The sequence below is a fragment of the Haliaeetus albicilla genome, chromosome 6 (genome assembly GCF_947461875.1).
Source record: "Haliaeetus albicilla chromosome 6, bHalAlb1.1, whole genome shotgun sequence".
Taxonomy (NCBI): domain Eukaryota; kingdom Metazoa; phylum Chordata; class Aves; order Accipitriformes; family Accipitridae; genus Haliaeetus; species Haliaeetus albicilla.
The window spans coordinates 36,566,209-36,584,284 of NC_091488.1; the positions used below are offsets into that span (position 1 = coordinate 36,566,209).

Consider the following 18,076-nt stretch of genomic DNA (forward strand, 5'->3'; position numbering starts at 1 on the left):
CAAAGCGGGAATTTACTAATTGGCACCCTTGTTACCTGTCTTACAGAACAGCCAGAGACTATGTAAGATGTTGAGACTGAGCTTTCTATCCCAGCACAGACTGCAGAAAGTGCTCTGCTGTTACAACAACTCAGGCAGCTCTTGTCCATGGCTGTGCGGGGAAATTTGTCTGCCATTTGTTTTAAGCTACTACCTTTCAAGAGCTTCAAACACCAAAATTAGATTTTGAATAAGTTCTATGTAAAACGTCTGTAGTGAATGGCACAGGCTTACTTGTAGGCTTTATAAATGAGGACATGATATAGCACAGATACTTAAAAAAAAAAAAAAAAAAAAAAAGGGGGTGTGTGGGTGTCCAAAATCACAGCATTAGAATCAGGAGGAAAAAAAGGCCTCCAAAGCTATTCTGTCCTTGCATTTTCTCTGTCCAGGCAAGATATACACACACACAAGATATTCTCTGGAGCTTTGGGTGCAGTGAAATGATCCAAATAGGGGATAATCCAAGACCAATCTTCCATTATTTCTTCTGAGACATAATCCAATAGCATAAGAGAGCTGCTGTAAAATGTGGTTGTTTTTCAGGCAGCAATGATGGCTGAGGAGCTTAAAAAGGAGCAGGATACTAGTGCTCACTTAGAGAGAATGAAGAAGAACATGGAGCAAACCATTAAAGACCTCCAGAAGCGACTGGATGAAGCAGAACAAATAGCCCTGAAAGGTGGCAAGAAGCAGATCCAGAAACTGGAATCCAGGGTAAGTTTGTGATCCAGCTTCAGACCACTGTCTCCTGCTTACAGAACAGGAACCACATAGGTGCCTTAGGGCTGCCTGATAAGTTCACAGAGGCCAATAAGGGATACTATGAACACTTCCCTCTGTTTCACAAAATGCAGGTGAGCAGTTCTGGGAGGCAAGCTTCCCCTTCATCATCCAGCTACAATGAGCTGTTGTAGCACAGCAGATGACCAAGCCCTTAACTAAAGAAAGAATTAAAAAAAAAACCCAACACCTAAAACCAGCAAAAGCCTCTCCAATGCTTGCTTCAGTTAAACTTTTTTGGCCTTTGCATATGTCTGCACCTCTGACCGCTGGTGCAGCTAAAATACATTTATGAAAAAGCAGAACAGAAAGGTGACATTTTTATCGGTGTCTGAAATTTGACTCTATGGAGATGCGGAGGAAATTAGCATCTCTTTAACTGAATCAGATTGTCTGCTGCTTTATATAGATGTAGCAGCAAAATGGCATGGGGTTTTCCTTTTTTTGCAGGTTCGTGAACTGGAAAACGAACTCGAGACTGAACTCCGTCGCAATTCAGATGCCCAAAAAGGAGCCCGCAAGTTTGAGAGGCGCATAAAAGAGCTGACTTATCAGGTATGCTGAGGACTCTAGTAACCACTAGGTCCCTGGAAATAAATGTGTTCTCCCAGTGTCATAAGTTGCCTCAGTGTTTCAGTGAAGGATGAAGGATGGCATTACCCAGAGCTTTCTGACTGTAGGAAGCTTTAGGGATAGGAGGAACATCTCCCTAGGGCTACCATCATCTCGCTTGACTCATTGTGACTAATGTTAGAAAGCCTCTCTTGCTGGGATTTGGACAGTTTTAGCACAGTATTAATATGGAGCAGGCTTAGATGACTATTCACACTGCAAGAGAAGACAAAGGCCAGCTGTCTCAGCTGTGCTGATGTTGCAAAAAAGAGCCAGAAGGATTCAGTTGACTCTAATGCATCACTCAGTGTAGTGTTACCCAGTCCCAGGATAACAGTCACCTATTGCTGAGCAGTGAGGTCTAGTTGCTGCTTGCCTTTTGAAACAGGTCTTCAGCACAGAGCACTGATCCTTTTGCTTTCAACAGCATTCTTAAGAAGATAATCCCATCCATCTGCTTTAGGAGATTATTTAGCCTCCTACCTGTTGTTTTACTCTGACTTTTGTATGCGGAGGCTGAAGGTTGTTTTCTTAGAATACAGTGCTCCAGCATAGGCAGACAGAATTAGCTCGTCCTTCTGCTTATGGACTGCGACAGCTTAAACCTGGCTCCTTTTAGCAGAAATGCCTCCAAACAAGATTTCTAAGTATGGAAACTACATATAGGTCTGTTTCACTCAACAATGACACACTGTGTAATGACAAGCACGCTCCTCATCCCTGAGCAAGGAACTCTGTGTATGTTTATGTGTATACTTCTGAAAGTGTGTGCACATATAGATGTATGTGTATATGTATATATATTTACATATATATAAATGGGGAGGCTACTCTGTTTTAGTCCTCAGCCTCCAGGCTTACATACATCTTCAATCAACCTATAGAAATTTTTCTCATCTATACACAGGGTGATCACAATATTGCTTGTTTGTTTTTTGAACTATATGTTTCTAAAATTATATATATGGCAGTCATACCTATTTCATTGTGGGAGATGCTTTAGGCCTTTTTACACTGGCAATCCAATTAATGGTGTTTTGATGCAGTCAGAAGAAGATAAGAAGAATCTGGCCAGGATGCAGGACCTGATTGACAAGCTACAATTAAAAGTGAAGAGCTACAAGCACCAAGCAGAGGAAGCTGTAAGTAACTATGTGGGACTTTTTACCTTTGAGAAATCTATTGTCCTAAACCCACAAAGCTTTTAGTACAAATACACATTTTTGTGTGTGTGTTAATATTTGCATTTATATTCATATAAAACCTGTATGTATAAATGTATTTATAATATAGATTAAAATATGTAGCATATGTGTTGATTGTATTTAAGAAAAGGTATTCAATTTTATCTTAAGACTGCAGTATAATTTGCAAGGGAAGGGGGGAAGGGAAGGAACAGGAAAGACTTTCCTCTTTGTCCCTCAGAAGGCATATTGAGAGCCTCCCAGTTCACTTAACATGTAGAATGCCACTGGAAACATCAACTCTATAAAACAACAATCTCAGTTCTCCAGGAGGCAAGTGGTTCCCATACAGCTGTTACCTAGTCATGCTGAGCACTTTCCATCCTGCTTGAAATGGAAAGCTTTGTTTCACGTGGACAGGAGGAAATCAGCTGCTCTGTTTTCTCTCGCCAGGAAGCCCAAGCCAATCTGTACCTTTCGAAGTACAGAAAACAGCAACATGATCTGGATGATGCTGAAGAAAGGGCTGAAATAGCTGAATCTCAAGTTAATAAGCTGAGGAGCAAGTCAAGAGATATTGGCATGAAAAAGGTACGGTTATACAGCATGGGGTAAATGTGACTGTTTAATACACAGTAGTGGATGCTGTGTATGCAGGAAGATCTGTTACATCTCTTAAAGTAGCATGGACTAGAAAAAATTCTTGTTTACTAAATTTTTTAGTTTCAGTCTGCCCTTTACATTAACATTAAGGCAAGCCTTTAGGACAGCAATCTGATGCTTAGGCAAAATGAATTCTCTGTCCTCTTGATGTTGTCATTTAACCTCTGTGCTCAGCAGCCAGAAGTTTCCAGACCTGGTGATTTGGGGTTTTGGTTTTTTGTTGGTTTGTTTTTTTTTTTTCCCAAGGAATATTAAAAAGCTCCATCTTTTTGTCCCTCTGATGATGTAGATTTCTATGTATGTAATACAGCCCAGGGATTACTGTACTAGCAGTTGCCAGATATTTTAACATTGCTCTTTCAAATGAACTTCTATTGATTTGAAGAGCTGGATAAAAAGAAAATATTACTGATTAGCCACTTAGGTGCTGGGAACTCATTAGTAATTAGAAATATATTTGTGGTGTTTTGCACTTGAGCAGAAAGGTAGTACAATAATATTGATGAAACTAAAAGGTGCCCAAGAACTTGGTCTGGAACTGAAAGCAAGCCTTTGCTTACATAACTTGCCCTGGTTTCCACAAGGCAAGCAAAGAGTGGGGTTGTTATTTGTGGGAATGATAGTAAGACGAGCTGGGTCATTGCTTTATCTATTTATTTCATTTGCAAATGAAACATAAAATGCCATGCTTAATATCATAGAAGTTTTATGGGGGTGACAGCTCCTGAGTTAAGAAAGAGTTGGGAGGGGGGGAATTCTGTATAATTTTGGTTTTTTATCACACTTGATCCCAACACCCTCCTTTTCTCTTCTGTATCCACCATTCTGTGCAAGGAAACGCTCCAGTTTCTGCTTTCATATTGGACTAATAAAGTCACCTTTTACTGCTATAAATGACTGTAGCTCCACTGTCTAGAGCAGAGCTACATTAAAACTGCATGAGGATCTAGTCTCTCACACATTTATGTATGATGGAAGCAGTACTGTAACTGAAGCTTAAAAGAAGTTTTGCGGCTTTTAAAAGTAAAAAATTTCCACATATTTTTCTTTAAATTATTCCAGCCCTAAAAAAAAAAAAGAAAACCCATGTAAGTTCACAAAGCCATGGCATCAGACACTGAAATAGGTAAACCATAAGAGTAATTTATTTTTTTAAATACTGTTAAGAGTGCTGTTTATTCCCTGTATCTTACTTGTACCCTCTTTCTGCCTTAAATATGCAACAGCCATAGAAAAGTGGATGCCTTTTTTTATTAGTCAGATGCTAGTTTGCTAACACCTATTCCAGCTCTGGTTCATAGCAGAGTAGTGCACTGTCAAAAGATGAGCTCAACGGTACACGCAGAGGTGTCATCTCCACAAAAAGGGACTTGTGGCAGTAACGGCAGTAGCTGCCAGGAGACATGTTCAGGCAGCGAATGCTGTCCCAAAAGTGATGACCCATCTCCTTTGGGGAGAGAAAGGCACTGGAGAGACTACTTTAATCATGTAGCATTAGAAATACCTTGACTACTGCTACCAGCACCCATGTTCCTGGAAACTCTGGGAAGTGTGTGTGATTCAGAACACCACCATCTGTTGAAACAGAATTGTATAGAAGTCATCTGCTATCAAAGGGATATATACTCTAGCATGAGGACAAGAAACCTGTATTGTTAAAGTAAGATGGCAAAGGTTGGCTAGATCGGTGCTAGTCTATTTCAGATACAAACTGGTAATAGCAGGGAGGAGAAGCTTTTGTCATTTGCTTGTGAACTTACTCTAAAACCTCCCCAACACCAACACAACATTTTTAATAGTTGTATACTATCTCAATTGCATTTCAGGTTCATGAAGAGGAATAAGTACAGCTGAAGCTGACAGATATGAGAAGATGCTTGATATAATCAGGCACAACTGAAAGCAGATGTAGAAAAAAATAAGCACTTACAGAAATAAACATCAAGTGAAAATCCAAAGAGACTGTATAGTGTATTCCATTCATTTCTTTTTTCTTTTTGCCAAGCCTCAGGGATCAATAAAAGATTACATCTTGCCAACAGCCCGCTTCATTATATTGGAACAAATCCTAATTGGCAGATCTCTGACAAAATCAAAACCAAGGGCAAATCCAGTCATGCTTCACAGTCTCATGTATTTCATGTGCAGATTGTTAAAGCAGCACAGATTAAACCTGTGCAGGGAGACAGCCCTTAAAGCTGGGATAACCCAGCTTCCATCTGTCCTGCCAGTCAGTCTGTATGAGTTTTGTAGGAAAGCAGAAAGTAAACTTTTTCATATCAACAGTCAGTTCAGAAGCTTCCACTACTACAAGCCAAAAGACTTTTGCTGCAGGAGAGACATAGGAGATGCTGTGGAGGGACATGTCCCATCAGGACTGCCTGTGGCTCAGAAATAGGGTGTTCTCTTAGATCTTTTCCACTTTTAAACAGGGAAGTTGTCTTTGCTTGAAATTAAAATACTAAATTAAGTGCAAGACAGTAAGCCTCCTCTTTCCCTCATACTGAAAAAAAAAAAAAAAAATCCCTCAAAACTGAATCTTCTGTGGAAACTTCTTCATTGTCCCTTTAGGACATCCAAGTTCCAATTTTTCATGCCGACTCCTCACATACAAGTGTCAATTGACTTTTTTTTTTTTTCTTCCCCCTACCAGTTCAGTTGTTTGTTACTGTTGCTCAGACAATCACATTTCCATGTGGCTCTTAGTATAACTCAATGGGGAAGGTGAAGGAACTCTTTGTTCTTTTCAGCAGCAATCTCAGTAGCATCTGTGTGTGCAGAGAGGGATTTTCTTCTGGTATGTCAAGGTGCTCATATGATTTCTTTTCTTCTTCTGCATTTCTAGTCAAAACAAAAATGTTTGTAAGAACTACTGATTTGTAAAATTAATCCTCTAGTGGGAATAGAACAAGACACGCACTATAAAGATAAGTCAGTATTTTCCATTTTAACATTAGCTGAGTAAAATACACATCCACATAACAGTGCAGAAACATTCCTGTTTCTTCCATCTAGTCCTCCATCAATGTAACCAAAGCTGAGTTAACCTGTAAACTGTTCCACTTCCTCTGATTATGATATGGTAAAAGTCTCAACAGGTCCCAAGATAAATGAATCTTGCTTAAATTCTCTAAATTAAGCAGCTGCATATCAAAAGTATGTTATCATCTCTAAAGCATGTTAGAATTAAAATTGACTAGTAAGAAGCACACAAGTGAATCTTTAAGTGAGAGAAAAATGAAAAAAGACTGAGACTCAATCATTTTAGAGTTTCTTTCTGGTGTGTTCTTGTCAAACCTCACAGTAACCATTGTAAAATGTCTCCTGAAGCTTACCAAATTCAGGCTGTGACAAAATCTTAAGGCCCAGGGAGTTTGAAGTTATATCTCTCCATGGATATGCCCATGGATATTTCTGTCAGACACAGAAAGATGTACCCTAAGGACTAAGAGCTGAAGTTCTTTTTTTTTAAGGATACTCACCACAAATGCAGAGGAAGGAGACAGAATATTCTAAGAGAGCCAGCCTATTACAAATGCACGAGAATAAAATGCATTCACTAGAAGATGCTGTACTCCAGTAAATGGGAGAGATGTGTAGAGAGATGAGATCAGGGATCATATGGTCAAAACAGTCTCCTAAACAAAGCAATTAGTATAATTTTTCACACTGAAGTTTTGGTGAGCTTTGCCATTGGATATAATTGAAATAGTAATTTGGGCCCTAATGAAGACTAGGTATGTGTATTGCTTGACAGACTTCATGCTTTGGTTTGGGTTTTTTTTGGTCTTAAACACAAACGAGGAAAATTAACCAGTTTGTTTTTAAAGCAAGTTATCAGAAAGTATTTGTGAAGGGTAACCAACTTTTTCATCTTTGTGTAGGGCACAGGAGAGCATCTGGTCAAGAGAAGGGCATGTTAACATTGTTACAACCAAAATACTATTGCATAGAGGTACTAAGGAGGGCCTTCTGGACATAGAAAATAGCAAGAACAAGGACAATTTACTTATGCTGAGACTTACCATGCTACATTTTCCTTCATTGTACATTTAACCCATGAAAAGCAAATTTATGTTTTGGTTAAACATTCAAGGTCTGGATTTAAGCTTAATAGTGCCTTTAAAAATAAATTTCCTAGTGATTGTACATACCTTGAACCAGAGCAAGAAACAGCCTCCTGCTCCCACTACTGCAGCGATCACTCCTAGCACAATTTTCCCAGTATTACCTGCATTTTCTTTAAAAATACAAATTCCAAAAAGTTTAACAGAAGTGCTTTATATCACAAATTAATGTTCACTACTGTTCAATAAGTATATCAAAGCTATTTTTTTTCTCTTATTTATAATCTAAAAGCTATGATTTAGGGAGAATGACTCAGGTTTTTCTTAATGCTACTAATACATGAATGTTCAAGTTACTTGACCCATACTATAAGACTTTGAAGTGATACTTTAATGACTTAAGTGTCAATAGCTAAAAGCAGATTATTTTACTTAATTGTGCTGATACAAAATTCCACGTGTGCTCATGTAATATGATTTGACAACTTCTTAATACAAGTCCCATTTAAAAACAATCAAGTGCCCAGTATGGTAAACGCTGCCCCCAGGTACAGTGCTTGGTGCCATTAACGGTGCTGCTGACTTCCAGTAGAACAACTCCATAAGTGTTATCTGGCCCGGACCATAGATTTCATGATTTCTGTTACAAAACCTTTGCAACTTTCACCTAACATTTCCCAACTTCATGATGCAACCATATAATCCAGGTGGGCACAAGAAGCAGCAGATCCTGAGGTGGGTTTTAACAACAGTTTCCACAGGAGATAAGAGCCCGTCTAGCAGAAACCTCTGCATGGCACCAAGCATCTCGTTACTCCAGCCAATCTCAATGTGAGAACACTCAGACCAGGAGGACTCATTCCTTTAAGTACAGTTATTCTACTTCAGGATTCCTTTCCACTGCTGCACCTCGTCCAAAGAATTTCAAAAATTCTACACGCCTCTGGGAACAACCTATGGATGTCTGGCAAACAGTTCAAAAATGAGAACTTGCCAAAACAGAGCATTTAATCTAGTCATTACCTTTAGCTTGGCTCTGTCCCCACATGTAGACCTATGGTTACATCTTGTCAGTTCCTTTGGGAGAGCAGCTTTAAGCTGTGACCTTTCTTTACGCTGGAGAAGGCCTCTGAAATGATTGCAAATTCATCTCACTTTTCCCCTTAAAAGTCTCCTTTTCAGTGTCACTTGGAAATCTTTCTGATGGTTGAGCAGCTGCTGTGCTATGACCACTATCCAACATACTGATCTAGCTCATTCCCTTATGCCCTGCTGTCTCTATCTGCTTATCTGCTTTCAGCCTGTGCTGCCACAAAGATGCTAATGTCTCTGGTAAGTATCATCTCTGTTCTGTATAATGTATTTCTGGTCCACGAGTAGGAAAATTCTGTGAGCGGCACAGTAATTTAGCCACTAAAGAGGCAATTTGTATCACCTATGGCTACTGTAAGATCCATCTGCAGAGAGTAGCTAGAGAAAGGCATTTGTAGAAGCTGATCCAGATCACATTTGGACTGAACAGGTGCGTGTGTCTCCAGTAAGTGTACAGGGAGACTGATGGACTTGTGCACATAAATTAGGACCATCAGTTAAGTGTGTAACTCCTTGGAGGTGTTCAATACTCTCCACTTCAGAGGCACAATATTAGGTTTACAGGATAAGGAAGATCATGCTGGAATTTGAGCTGCAAGGAAGTGTGTTTATCTGACTTAACTGTTTTCTTTAATCTAAATCTCCTCCTTCAGGTTGCATATAGGTTGTTATTTAAAATAACACTACATCAAGATTTCAGACTGAAATTAAGCTATCATGGGGGAGGGTGGAGAAAGGAAGACAACAATATGCAGTTGTTATCACTTATTCTAGCCCCATTTCTGCTATGTTGCCCCTGATTTTTATGTCCTACTGGCTGTTTCAAGTTCTCTTCTTAAAAAAAAAAAAAGAAAATTAGGTGTCCTATATTAGTTCTCAGTCTTTTAGGTGATTGTATTTAATTGTATATAATGCCTATGTGATACTGTTTGAATGGGGTTTTTTCTCCTCTCTTTGGACTGAGATTTAAGGAGGCTGCATCCCAAACAGCATACTATTTTGAACAAATCTGTAGTTTGTTTGCACAATAATTGTAGAAAGGTGGTATAAATTTTTTTAACCTCCGGTAAGAGTTTTCAATAGATGGAAAAGTTAATCAGTAAGCCTCCTTGAAACTGGAGACAATGAAATGACTGTAACTAAGAGTTCAGAGCTGGAAATTTACTACAGTTCATAAAAACGCAGGCATGCATATAAACATATATCCCCAGGTCTAAAAAAGACCTGCTGTGTAGAATTAAGGCTTTGAAAATAACAACTGTGTGTCTTATCTTCTGCAAGCAAATTTATACCACATCTTTGGGCTTCTCTTCATCTCCATGCTACATTTAAAGACCATATTTGCTGTTAGCGGAGCATTTAGGACATGATTTAGAGAGTTTCCCTGTACCCTTAGCTTCGGGGGCAGTCAGTGGCAACTGAGGGCAGCCACCAATTTTGAGACCTTTGCCACAACAAGCTGCAAATTGAAAGAAAGAAAATTCAAGTCTTCAAATAAATACATCTTAGGTAACTTTTTTTTCTTGGGACAAAAATAACAAAATATCTCTTCTACCCACCTGTACTAATTATAGAAGGTGATTTTTCTCAATATTTTACAGATTTCTGATTGACCCTTTGGCCCTGTGTTCCCCTCACTGGTCCCCATCCTCCAAAATGGAAAGAGCAGCAACTTACCAACTTGCAAAGTTGTCACAGTAAGTTTTGTGTAGTGAGGTGTTGAAATGTTACACAGATATTCTCCACTGTCATTTGCAGTAAGATCACGCAACATCAGTGAAAAATCATTTTGGTTAATCTGGACTCGAGGCTGGTAAGAGTGAGATGTACCATTGAAGGAGGCCAGGACTGAAATCACTGCATTTCTGTTGAAGGTCCAGACAACTCTGAAACCTTCAGTGTTTGCAGTGTTATTGCTGTATTCACAAGGAATTGCAGTGCTACTTCCTTCCATGTTAGACAGTTGGTCTGAAACAGATAATTGAAGAAATACTGTGAAGGTTATTTAGACATTTTCTGATTTTTTTTCTGAAGTCCAATAATACTGTGGACAAATATAAAAACATATTTCACTATTTGGATATATTCAAACATCACAGTATGCTTCTAGAAGCATCTGAAGAATTTAAAAGCAAACCTATCTTACATTAAAAAAAATAAAAACATCTACTTGGTATTAGCCATACTTATGAAAATTTTGTTTTCATTTGCCTATTTCTCCTCTAACTGGGGGGGCTCATTAATAAAAGTAATTCAGCCTAGTCTAAGTTACTGTGTAAAGCAGCATGAAATTCCACATGTTGGGAACAGAGAGAAAATGCAACGAATCAGATACCTGCACATTTAAAGCAAAAGGGTAAAACTGTTACAACATAATTTAATTAAAAGAAGAAAAGACTGTATTTAGTTAGAAATAACTTTCAGCTACGGTGGACTTAAGTACTTTACCTGTCTGTGTGGAACACTTACAATTAGTGAATAGCTTTTAAAAAAAAAAAAAGGAAGGGGAAGGAGAGAGCAGGTAAGTTGAACTAATAGCTAATGTATAAAATACTAATATAAGACAAATTAATATCATAGCACAACTATCAATTTGACAGCAGGGATTTGCTGAGAGGAAGGAAAATCAGAGGAGGCTGTGGTGGCTGGCAGTCTGCTGGAGGGGAAACTAATACATTATTTTGACATGGTACTACCATGCTTGGTTTTTGTGGGGGGGGCTGAATGAACAGAGGTGTGGGGCTGTAAACCATGAGGACAAAACAAAACAAAACTGTATCCCACACTGCTATTACATAAGGAAAAGAAAATCATATATTTTCAAAATGTTGCAGTGAGAGGATAGATGGATGCAGAGAAATTCAAATAAGTGTAATGAAATGTACCTTTTTCTCTTGTGGATCGGAAGGATAGATTAACAAAATAGACACTTATAGTGCATTTGTTACCTACAATGACGCCATACTTGAAACCTTCCATATTGTAAGCTATTGTATGTAAATTAAAAACTGCACTCTACTTCTGAAGCATATGCAGTGGATTAGGAACTGAAAGTGTCTGGCTGCATTTCAGCGGGCCATCAGGGCCCACAAGTTCACTAAGGTTTCCATGTATTTTGTCCAAGTTCATTCTTCTCTTGATAGAGTGTGAAGTTTGATTATTAGGCACCTCTTGAAATGTGAAACTGATATGGAAGAAATCTTCAGAGTAAAGCTAACTTACAAAGTGTATGCTATCCCCTCTCATCCCTACTTCTTGGACATATGCTGCCTTGTAATTGTAACAGACAAGTTTCAACGAGGAAGGTGCATCCTGTTGCACCATCCCATATCCATGTTGCCCCACTGCAGAAATACTGTATTTAATTTGGCTCTGAAACCAGCTGTTACATTCAGTAACGATGCAGGAAGAGAATTCCATTCATTCCTACCTCGCATCCTCCATTCAGCAGCCCACTCTTCATGAGGGAGATGAATATGACAGTAGTAAGGATCAGCTGTGTTTATAATGTTCTGATCACTTCTAAGAGAATAGAGAACTCCATCCCTGGTTTCCTCCTGATATGTTTCTTGGATGGATGTATTGCCTTGTACCCAAGATATACGTGGTGCTGGGTAAGCGAGAAAGGCGTAGCACTTCAGCATCCTTTCTGTGTCTGTCTTTTGGTATTCCAGTGCATAATAAGAGGAAACTGTAAATTAAAAATATATATATAAAAAAAATTAAAAATCAATCCTAATACTTTCAAAATCCTTTTTAACTTGAAGTGATTGGTCTTTTGAAATAACATTGGGGAGCATAAACACAACTGAGAACAAAATTTAATCTGTGTTTGATGTGAGAAGAAAGCATAGCACTATTTACTGTCAATGCCAGGGTCAGTACTGTTCTGAGAAGCCAAACAGTGTTTTAAAACTCAAGTATACTACCTAATTACCCCTTAGAAATCACAGTGCAGTAGGTTATGAGAACAAGTCCTGCACTGTAATTTTTCAACTCATGCTACAACATTTCATCAGAGAGAATGAATTGCTTGATAAAACCATCAGGCTCAAAAGGTGCTCTATGAGGTTGGAGGATTTTGAGTCCATGTGAGAAATAACACAAGAAAATCTTGGTGTAATCCCATTTCCACTGGCGCAACCCAAGCAGTTCTGATGTCTTACTGACCTCTTACATGCACCATGACTTCCACTTCTGTTTTAGTTTGCCTTGTTCCCACATAGCAATTATAAGGGCCCTCATCAGTCAAGGTCAGGTTACTAAGTTTCAAGGAGGCGTTTCCACTAGGAATTTTCTCGTGGAAAAGGTGTGTTCTGTGTCTGTAATATGAGTCTTGCCTTTCCAGCTGATCCCTCTGGTAGTAGTAGCTGTGTACGTTTTTTTCCCCTTTCTTCCAATAAATTACTTCATCATTTCCAGCTGGGAAAGGACAAGGGAGGATGCAATCCTTGGAAAACAGCCCCATTACTGTTTCCTGTTCTGTAAAACCTAAAGCCCGTAAGTACAAACAAATAAGTTAAATTTAGTCTACAAGCATATATCTGCCCCTCCTTATCCCTGACAAAAAATGCTGTGGCAGGCAGCACATTTCTACCAAGCATGCCAACGGCTCTTTCACAGCTTTCTGGGGCATGTCTCTGGGACAGCAAGGGTCTTCATTCAGTTTAATCATACTATAATGCAGAGCTCTAGTCTTTGAACTTACAATCAGTTTAAGCAGATATCCTGAGTAAGCACCTACATATTCAAATCAGTACACCGCCACCTTACCACCCGAGCTTCGAATGCGTTTCCAAAAGCACACCTTCAACCTCAAAACCTTTTGAGCTGCAGCTTGCTACTCGCTCAAACATTCATAGTCCCGTGTTGCAATGACTCAGGTTACCAATAACCTCACATAGTGCCAAGCAGTTGTACCGTCACAGGAAAAAAGGACATGATGGTGCAACTGACAGGAAGGACAGAACTTCTGGAAACACCTTCACTACTACAGACAGCATCAGGGAACTCTGTCCCAGCCCCCAGAGGTAATTAAGGTGTGGATTCCTCAAAATTAATTCACACAAGTGGCAGCATCTAATTCCTGTTAACATTTAATTTAGGCCTTTCTGGCATAAAAGAACAATTTTAAATTGATCTTTTTAAAGAACTGACTGCAATAATTCAGCATTGTCGTATGGACCTTCTTGGCCAAGGCCAGACAACCTGTTAGGCTGGTAGTGAGCATCCGGCTGCAGCTGTCCTCTGGGAAATTTTTATGCCCTCTCCAGCTTATCTGGCAGGGCAATCCGAATGACTTTTCCTCAGTCTCCTCAGTGCAAAGTCAACCAATGTACTTCAAACCATTTTCAGTATGAACTGACAACTACTGCCTGCTGAGCAGTCACACGACGTGCTCCAGCAGCCAAGCCGTGGGCAGAAACGCTGGCAGGTAACCATTTAGGTGCTCAGTGTGCTCAATGGCCATGGCCATCTGTGCAGCCATCTTCCAAACAGACATCTTTTGCTTCAGAAGTGTTTTACATTACCCCAAATTGATTCTTTACCATTAATAAACAGTGTTTGAATTAATTCATTCCCCCCTATTAAAAAAATGAGTAATAATTGTCATCTTTATTGTTTTTCATAAAAAATAGAGCTAAAACCTACCCCAAAGTGTAGCACCTATGCAAAATAAATAGATGAGAAGAGATGGTATTTTCTGTCCCTTCATGTCTTCTTTGGTTCATGGTAGACTCATGTCAAAGTGACAACATAAAACGAGGGGAGAAAACCTGTTTAAATGCAGGTAAAATACGGACTCTAATTAAATAATTTCCTTTGTACAATTTATTCAGGACTGTAGGCTTTTGTATGATGTTTTTTGTTCGCACAGCCTTGGCCCAGATTTTTGGCCTGTAATGCTATATATTTCATAACAGTTGAGGTCCTCTCATTACATATAATCCCTTGCAGATTGATACTTGCTGTTCATTTTTAATAAATAGAAAGTGTTTACTCATAGTATTCTTACAGGGCTAGAGAACATTAATCTTAATCATTCATGAACAGGCCACTAAGGAAAAACAGCCAAGTACAATTTCATGTTCTTAGCTTTGGATCTTCCCAGCATAGTGTGCTGAGAAAAATGTTTGTTGGTCTGTAGAAATACCTGAGGAGTGTAGGCTCTGGCCAGTCTTCTTTTCAGAAGGTCTAGGGTCTTACAGGCATATGTATGCTGATAGTTAGAGTCACACTGCAAAGTACTGAAGAACCATGCTTTTCCTGTTTGTTACAGGCCTAAATGGCACAACCAAGAAATCAAGCCCTAAGGCTTTGTAGTGAAATATCAATACGAAATTATACAGACAGCACACAACTAGAATTAAGATCACTGTAGTCACATCAGTTACTGATGCTCTAGTTTTCAGGAGACTTATTTCCTACTGAACCACCACAGGCTCAGCCAGGGTTTCTGAGAGCAAGGCAAGGCACTGAAGTGCATCTTCCAAGACATACTGAACAGCTGAGGTAGTGGCAGGGGCAACACTGCACTTGCTTTGGCCACTATAGGAAATGAACATCAAAAGGCACGTGCTTTCTCTCTCTTCTGTTAGTCAGTAACCAAACCACAGGTCCGACCTACGTCATCTCTGAACTCTGCATTCAATATGAACCCTGACCAGAGCACTCCCCTAGCATACAGGCATCGGGATCAATCTCCGCTGAGTGAACTTTCCTCTGTGACCCACTTTGAGAACAGCTATGCATATTGCAATATTCTCCTAATCCTGTAAAACAAAAGTTATTTATTCCTTAGTAAAAAGGATTCTGATTAATTCCTTTTCAAGGTAACTTAACAACAGCACATTGTGGTGGAAAAACACTTAACTGCAAGGTTCAAGCAAACAACTTGAACTTCACTTGCAGACTTAACTGCAAGGTTCAAGCAAATGATTTAATTGAACTTCACTTACAAACATAACATGCCACTATTGCAGGTTTTACAGATACAATGGAGGAATGCACTATTGCAATTTTAAAAGCAACAGTAGTACACTATTACGACCACAAGCGATTCACAGACAACCACAAGCACACACGCGTTTACAAACTTAAAGCATAAACAATATTCACTTACCCCTCCAGGTAAGGGCTCTCACTCCCAGGGAAGCTGCCTCGACCAGCATCCTAATCAAGCAAGGGAAGAGTCTCCTTCACAAGCCAACTGTATAGTTGGCTAAATGACTCCCCAGTTTGCAATCTGAATCTTAGGGGTTTTATCCCCTGACTTGTGGAATGGTGTGTATGACTATGTCTGAGTGGATTGTGACATATGCCTGAGTGGATTATGCAGATCTGAGTGGAGTTTCCTCTTATCTTTCTTTTGCTGGTCTGTGATTGCTTGAATACACAAGGTGGTGGTTCAAAACTGAAGCTGAAACCCTCCAGCTTTTTTTTTTTTTTACCTTGCTACCAGTTACCTCAGGCAACTGAATAGTGGTTGGATTGAGACTCAGGGCATACTATTTGTTACGGGATTTCAAGGCTCAGTTCAGGTTTTGGTTCTTTGAAAGGTGCAGCCACTGCTCTGTTTAGTTTAGGGTTTATCAGCCAACCCAGGGCTAAGCTGTCTACACAGCTCCCCATGAGTTGTCTCTGCAGAGAGACAGAGCCTCAAGGCAATCCAAGGCTGGGTCGCTCTTGTAACCCCCCATGAGTCACCTGTGTGCACTAGATATGGTGAAACTTGTTTGTGAACTACAAGCCGGACAATCCATACACACATTTCAAGCGCATGCACACTTATGAGGACTGGAAATGCTTGAGGATTTCAAGTTTTACCAACAAGCAAACAAGAAAAACAAATGTGTAAAGTTCTAAAAAGTCCATGTTAACCACATACTGCTAAAATCTCGTACTAGCCACAATGATACTAGCTTTCCAGAATTTCCCTACTGAATCTTCAGAAGGCATTTTCCGCAGTAGAAAAGAGAATTAATTCTCCGCCTCCCCCCAATGAAACTCTTACGACTTAAATGCTAACTCCATACTTCAGTTGTTGAGAAGTACTCCCAAAGGAAGAAGGTTCCCACACTCTAAACATTAAAAATTGTCTGAGGAAGTAGACCAAAAATATTATGGTTTACCTCAATATAGACATACCACATTCCCCATTTCCCCCACCTCATACACTTATAACACCATAGAGCTGTTATTAGAATGTTGGGGGTTTTTTTACCTCTTCTGATTTCATAAGTAGCCAAAAAATTCAGACTCTTGTTGTTTCAGGTGTTTCTTGCAGGCAAGGTTTATATATATAAAAAAAAAAAAATGCTTATACAGCTCTCCTGAAGCCGTGGAACTTTGCCTCTTTCCTGCTCCTTTCACAGCCACACCTACACATACCAGAACTCAAGTATTTAATGTGCAAGTCCACTCATGTCCCATAAATTAAAGCAGTTGTTTATGTAGCATGGACCACGTTTCTATACGTGTGAAGCTTCCACACCTTTTGCATTCACTTCTCCCTCTTTGGGCTTAAAAAGCTTTTTCTCTTAACCATTTATTTTGCCTGGCTTTGTTGAACAAACTCTTCAGTGATAACTCCTGCAAGCTGTAACTGAGTAACAGAAGAAATCAGTTATCGTCAGAAATGCAATTTCTACAGCACTGGTGATGCCACTTGGGGATTGTGCTCAGGCATTAAGAGAGCATGAGTACCGCAGCTGCAGTAGAGACCGACAATTCTCTTACTAAGGCAGAGCATAGGAACTTGACACAGGGAGCAAGGTAAACTCTGTACTGGCACAGGACAAAAAGAACATAAGATACAAATTATCACAACACTCTTCTCAGAAAGTTGGTAATCTGAAACAAGAACAGCAGGTGCCTTGGGCTGTCTGCTAGGTTAGGTAATTATTTTCTAACAATATTTAACTAGTACTTCATTTTCATTGGACAATTCAAGCCTCGTGTGTGCTATTTGGTTTCCAGTAGAAGAAACTTATAGAACGACTCAAGCATTTTAGGGAAGAGGGCTTACAAAAAAAACAAACAAAATGCAGGAAGAAGTGAAGGGAAGCGGCGTCCGTCCTCAAAGACCCCAGCTGGTGTTAGCAGTACGCAGGTGAGGTGTGCCTCCTGCATTCCTGGGAGAACCAGCTTTCCCACCCTCTCTCTTCCCCACCACCGCACAGCAGTTCCAGCTGGCAATTGCAGCTGACCTCCAGCTACAGCTCCTCTGCTCGCAGGACTTACTTTTTCATACATCCACCTGTAAAGTACCGCACCTCAGGCCACGAGCTTTTCTATCAGCAGGTACAGTTGCTGCCTTCTCTCAGCCTGCACGGTGTAGCACGTTCACAGCTTAGTACTAGGTTAGTGTTTAACTGAGGAAAGGCGCACGCACAGCCCAAGATCGAGCCACCCGCCAGGCAGAGGAGAGCAGCAAAGCTTTAAGAAATACAGCTCGCGCGTGTTGAAGGGTGACTGCGGGCCGCGCCCCACACCGTGAGGCCTTTTCCGCTGCAAGCATTGTGGAAAGATCCGCTGCTGCCCGCCCATGCTTAGCCCGAGGGCACAATGACAGCGCCATCTTCTCGCCCGCGCCGCGGCCTCTCGTCTCCATGGTTACTAAGCGGAAGTGACGAA

General features: G+C 40.0%; 2 protein-coding genes across 3 annotated transcripts in view; one reads left to right on the forward strand and one right to left on the reverse strand.

Annotated features, from left to right (window-relative positions):
- The window catches only part of MYH15 (myosin heavy chain 15), a 48,987-nt gene extending 43,748 nt beyond the window's left edge, over positions 1–5,239 (forward strand). Inside the window, exons 39-43 of the mRNA XM_009917993.2 lie at positions 586–756; positions 1,273–1,377; positions 2,481–2,576; positions 3,072–3,209; positions 5,108–5,239. Coding sequence (XP_009916295.1) covers positions 586–756; positions 1,273–1,377; positions 2,481–2,576; positions 3,072–3,209; positions 5,108–5,125 — 528 coding nt within the window. The 3' untranslated portion in view covers positions 5,126–5,239. The remainder of the gene's footprint in view (positions 1–585; positions 757–1,272; positions 1,378–2,480; positions 2,577–3,071; positions 3,210–5,107) is intronic.
- HHLA2 (HHLA2 member of B7 family) lies at positions 4,405–18,040 on the reverse strand. Of its 2 annotated transcripts, XM_069785547.1 has the most exons (7): positions 17,684–18,040; positions 14,093–15,213; positions 12,611–12,931; positions 11,871–12,131; positions 10,118–10,408; positions 7,436–7,521; positions 4,405–6,122 (listed from the first exon to the last, which is right to left on the reverse strand). In XM_069785547.1, the coding sequence occupies exons 2-7, from the start codon at positions 14,154–14,156 to the stop codon at positions 6,093–6,095; spliced, it is 1,053 nt and encodes a 350-aa protein (XP_069641648.1). In that variant the 5' UTR covers positions 14,157–15,213; positions 17,684–18,040; the 3' UTR covers positions 4,405–6,092. The 2 variants fall into 2 exon arrangements, with proteins under 2 accessions (XP_069641648.1, XP_069641650.1); XM_069785549.1 differs by lacking the exon at positions 17,684–18,040 and having other exon boundaries at positions 14,093–16,290.
- Positions 18,041–18,076: the final 36 nt, after the last annotated feature.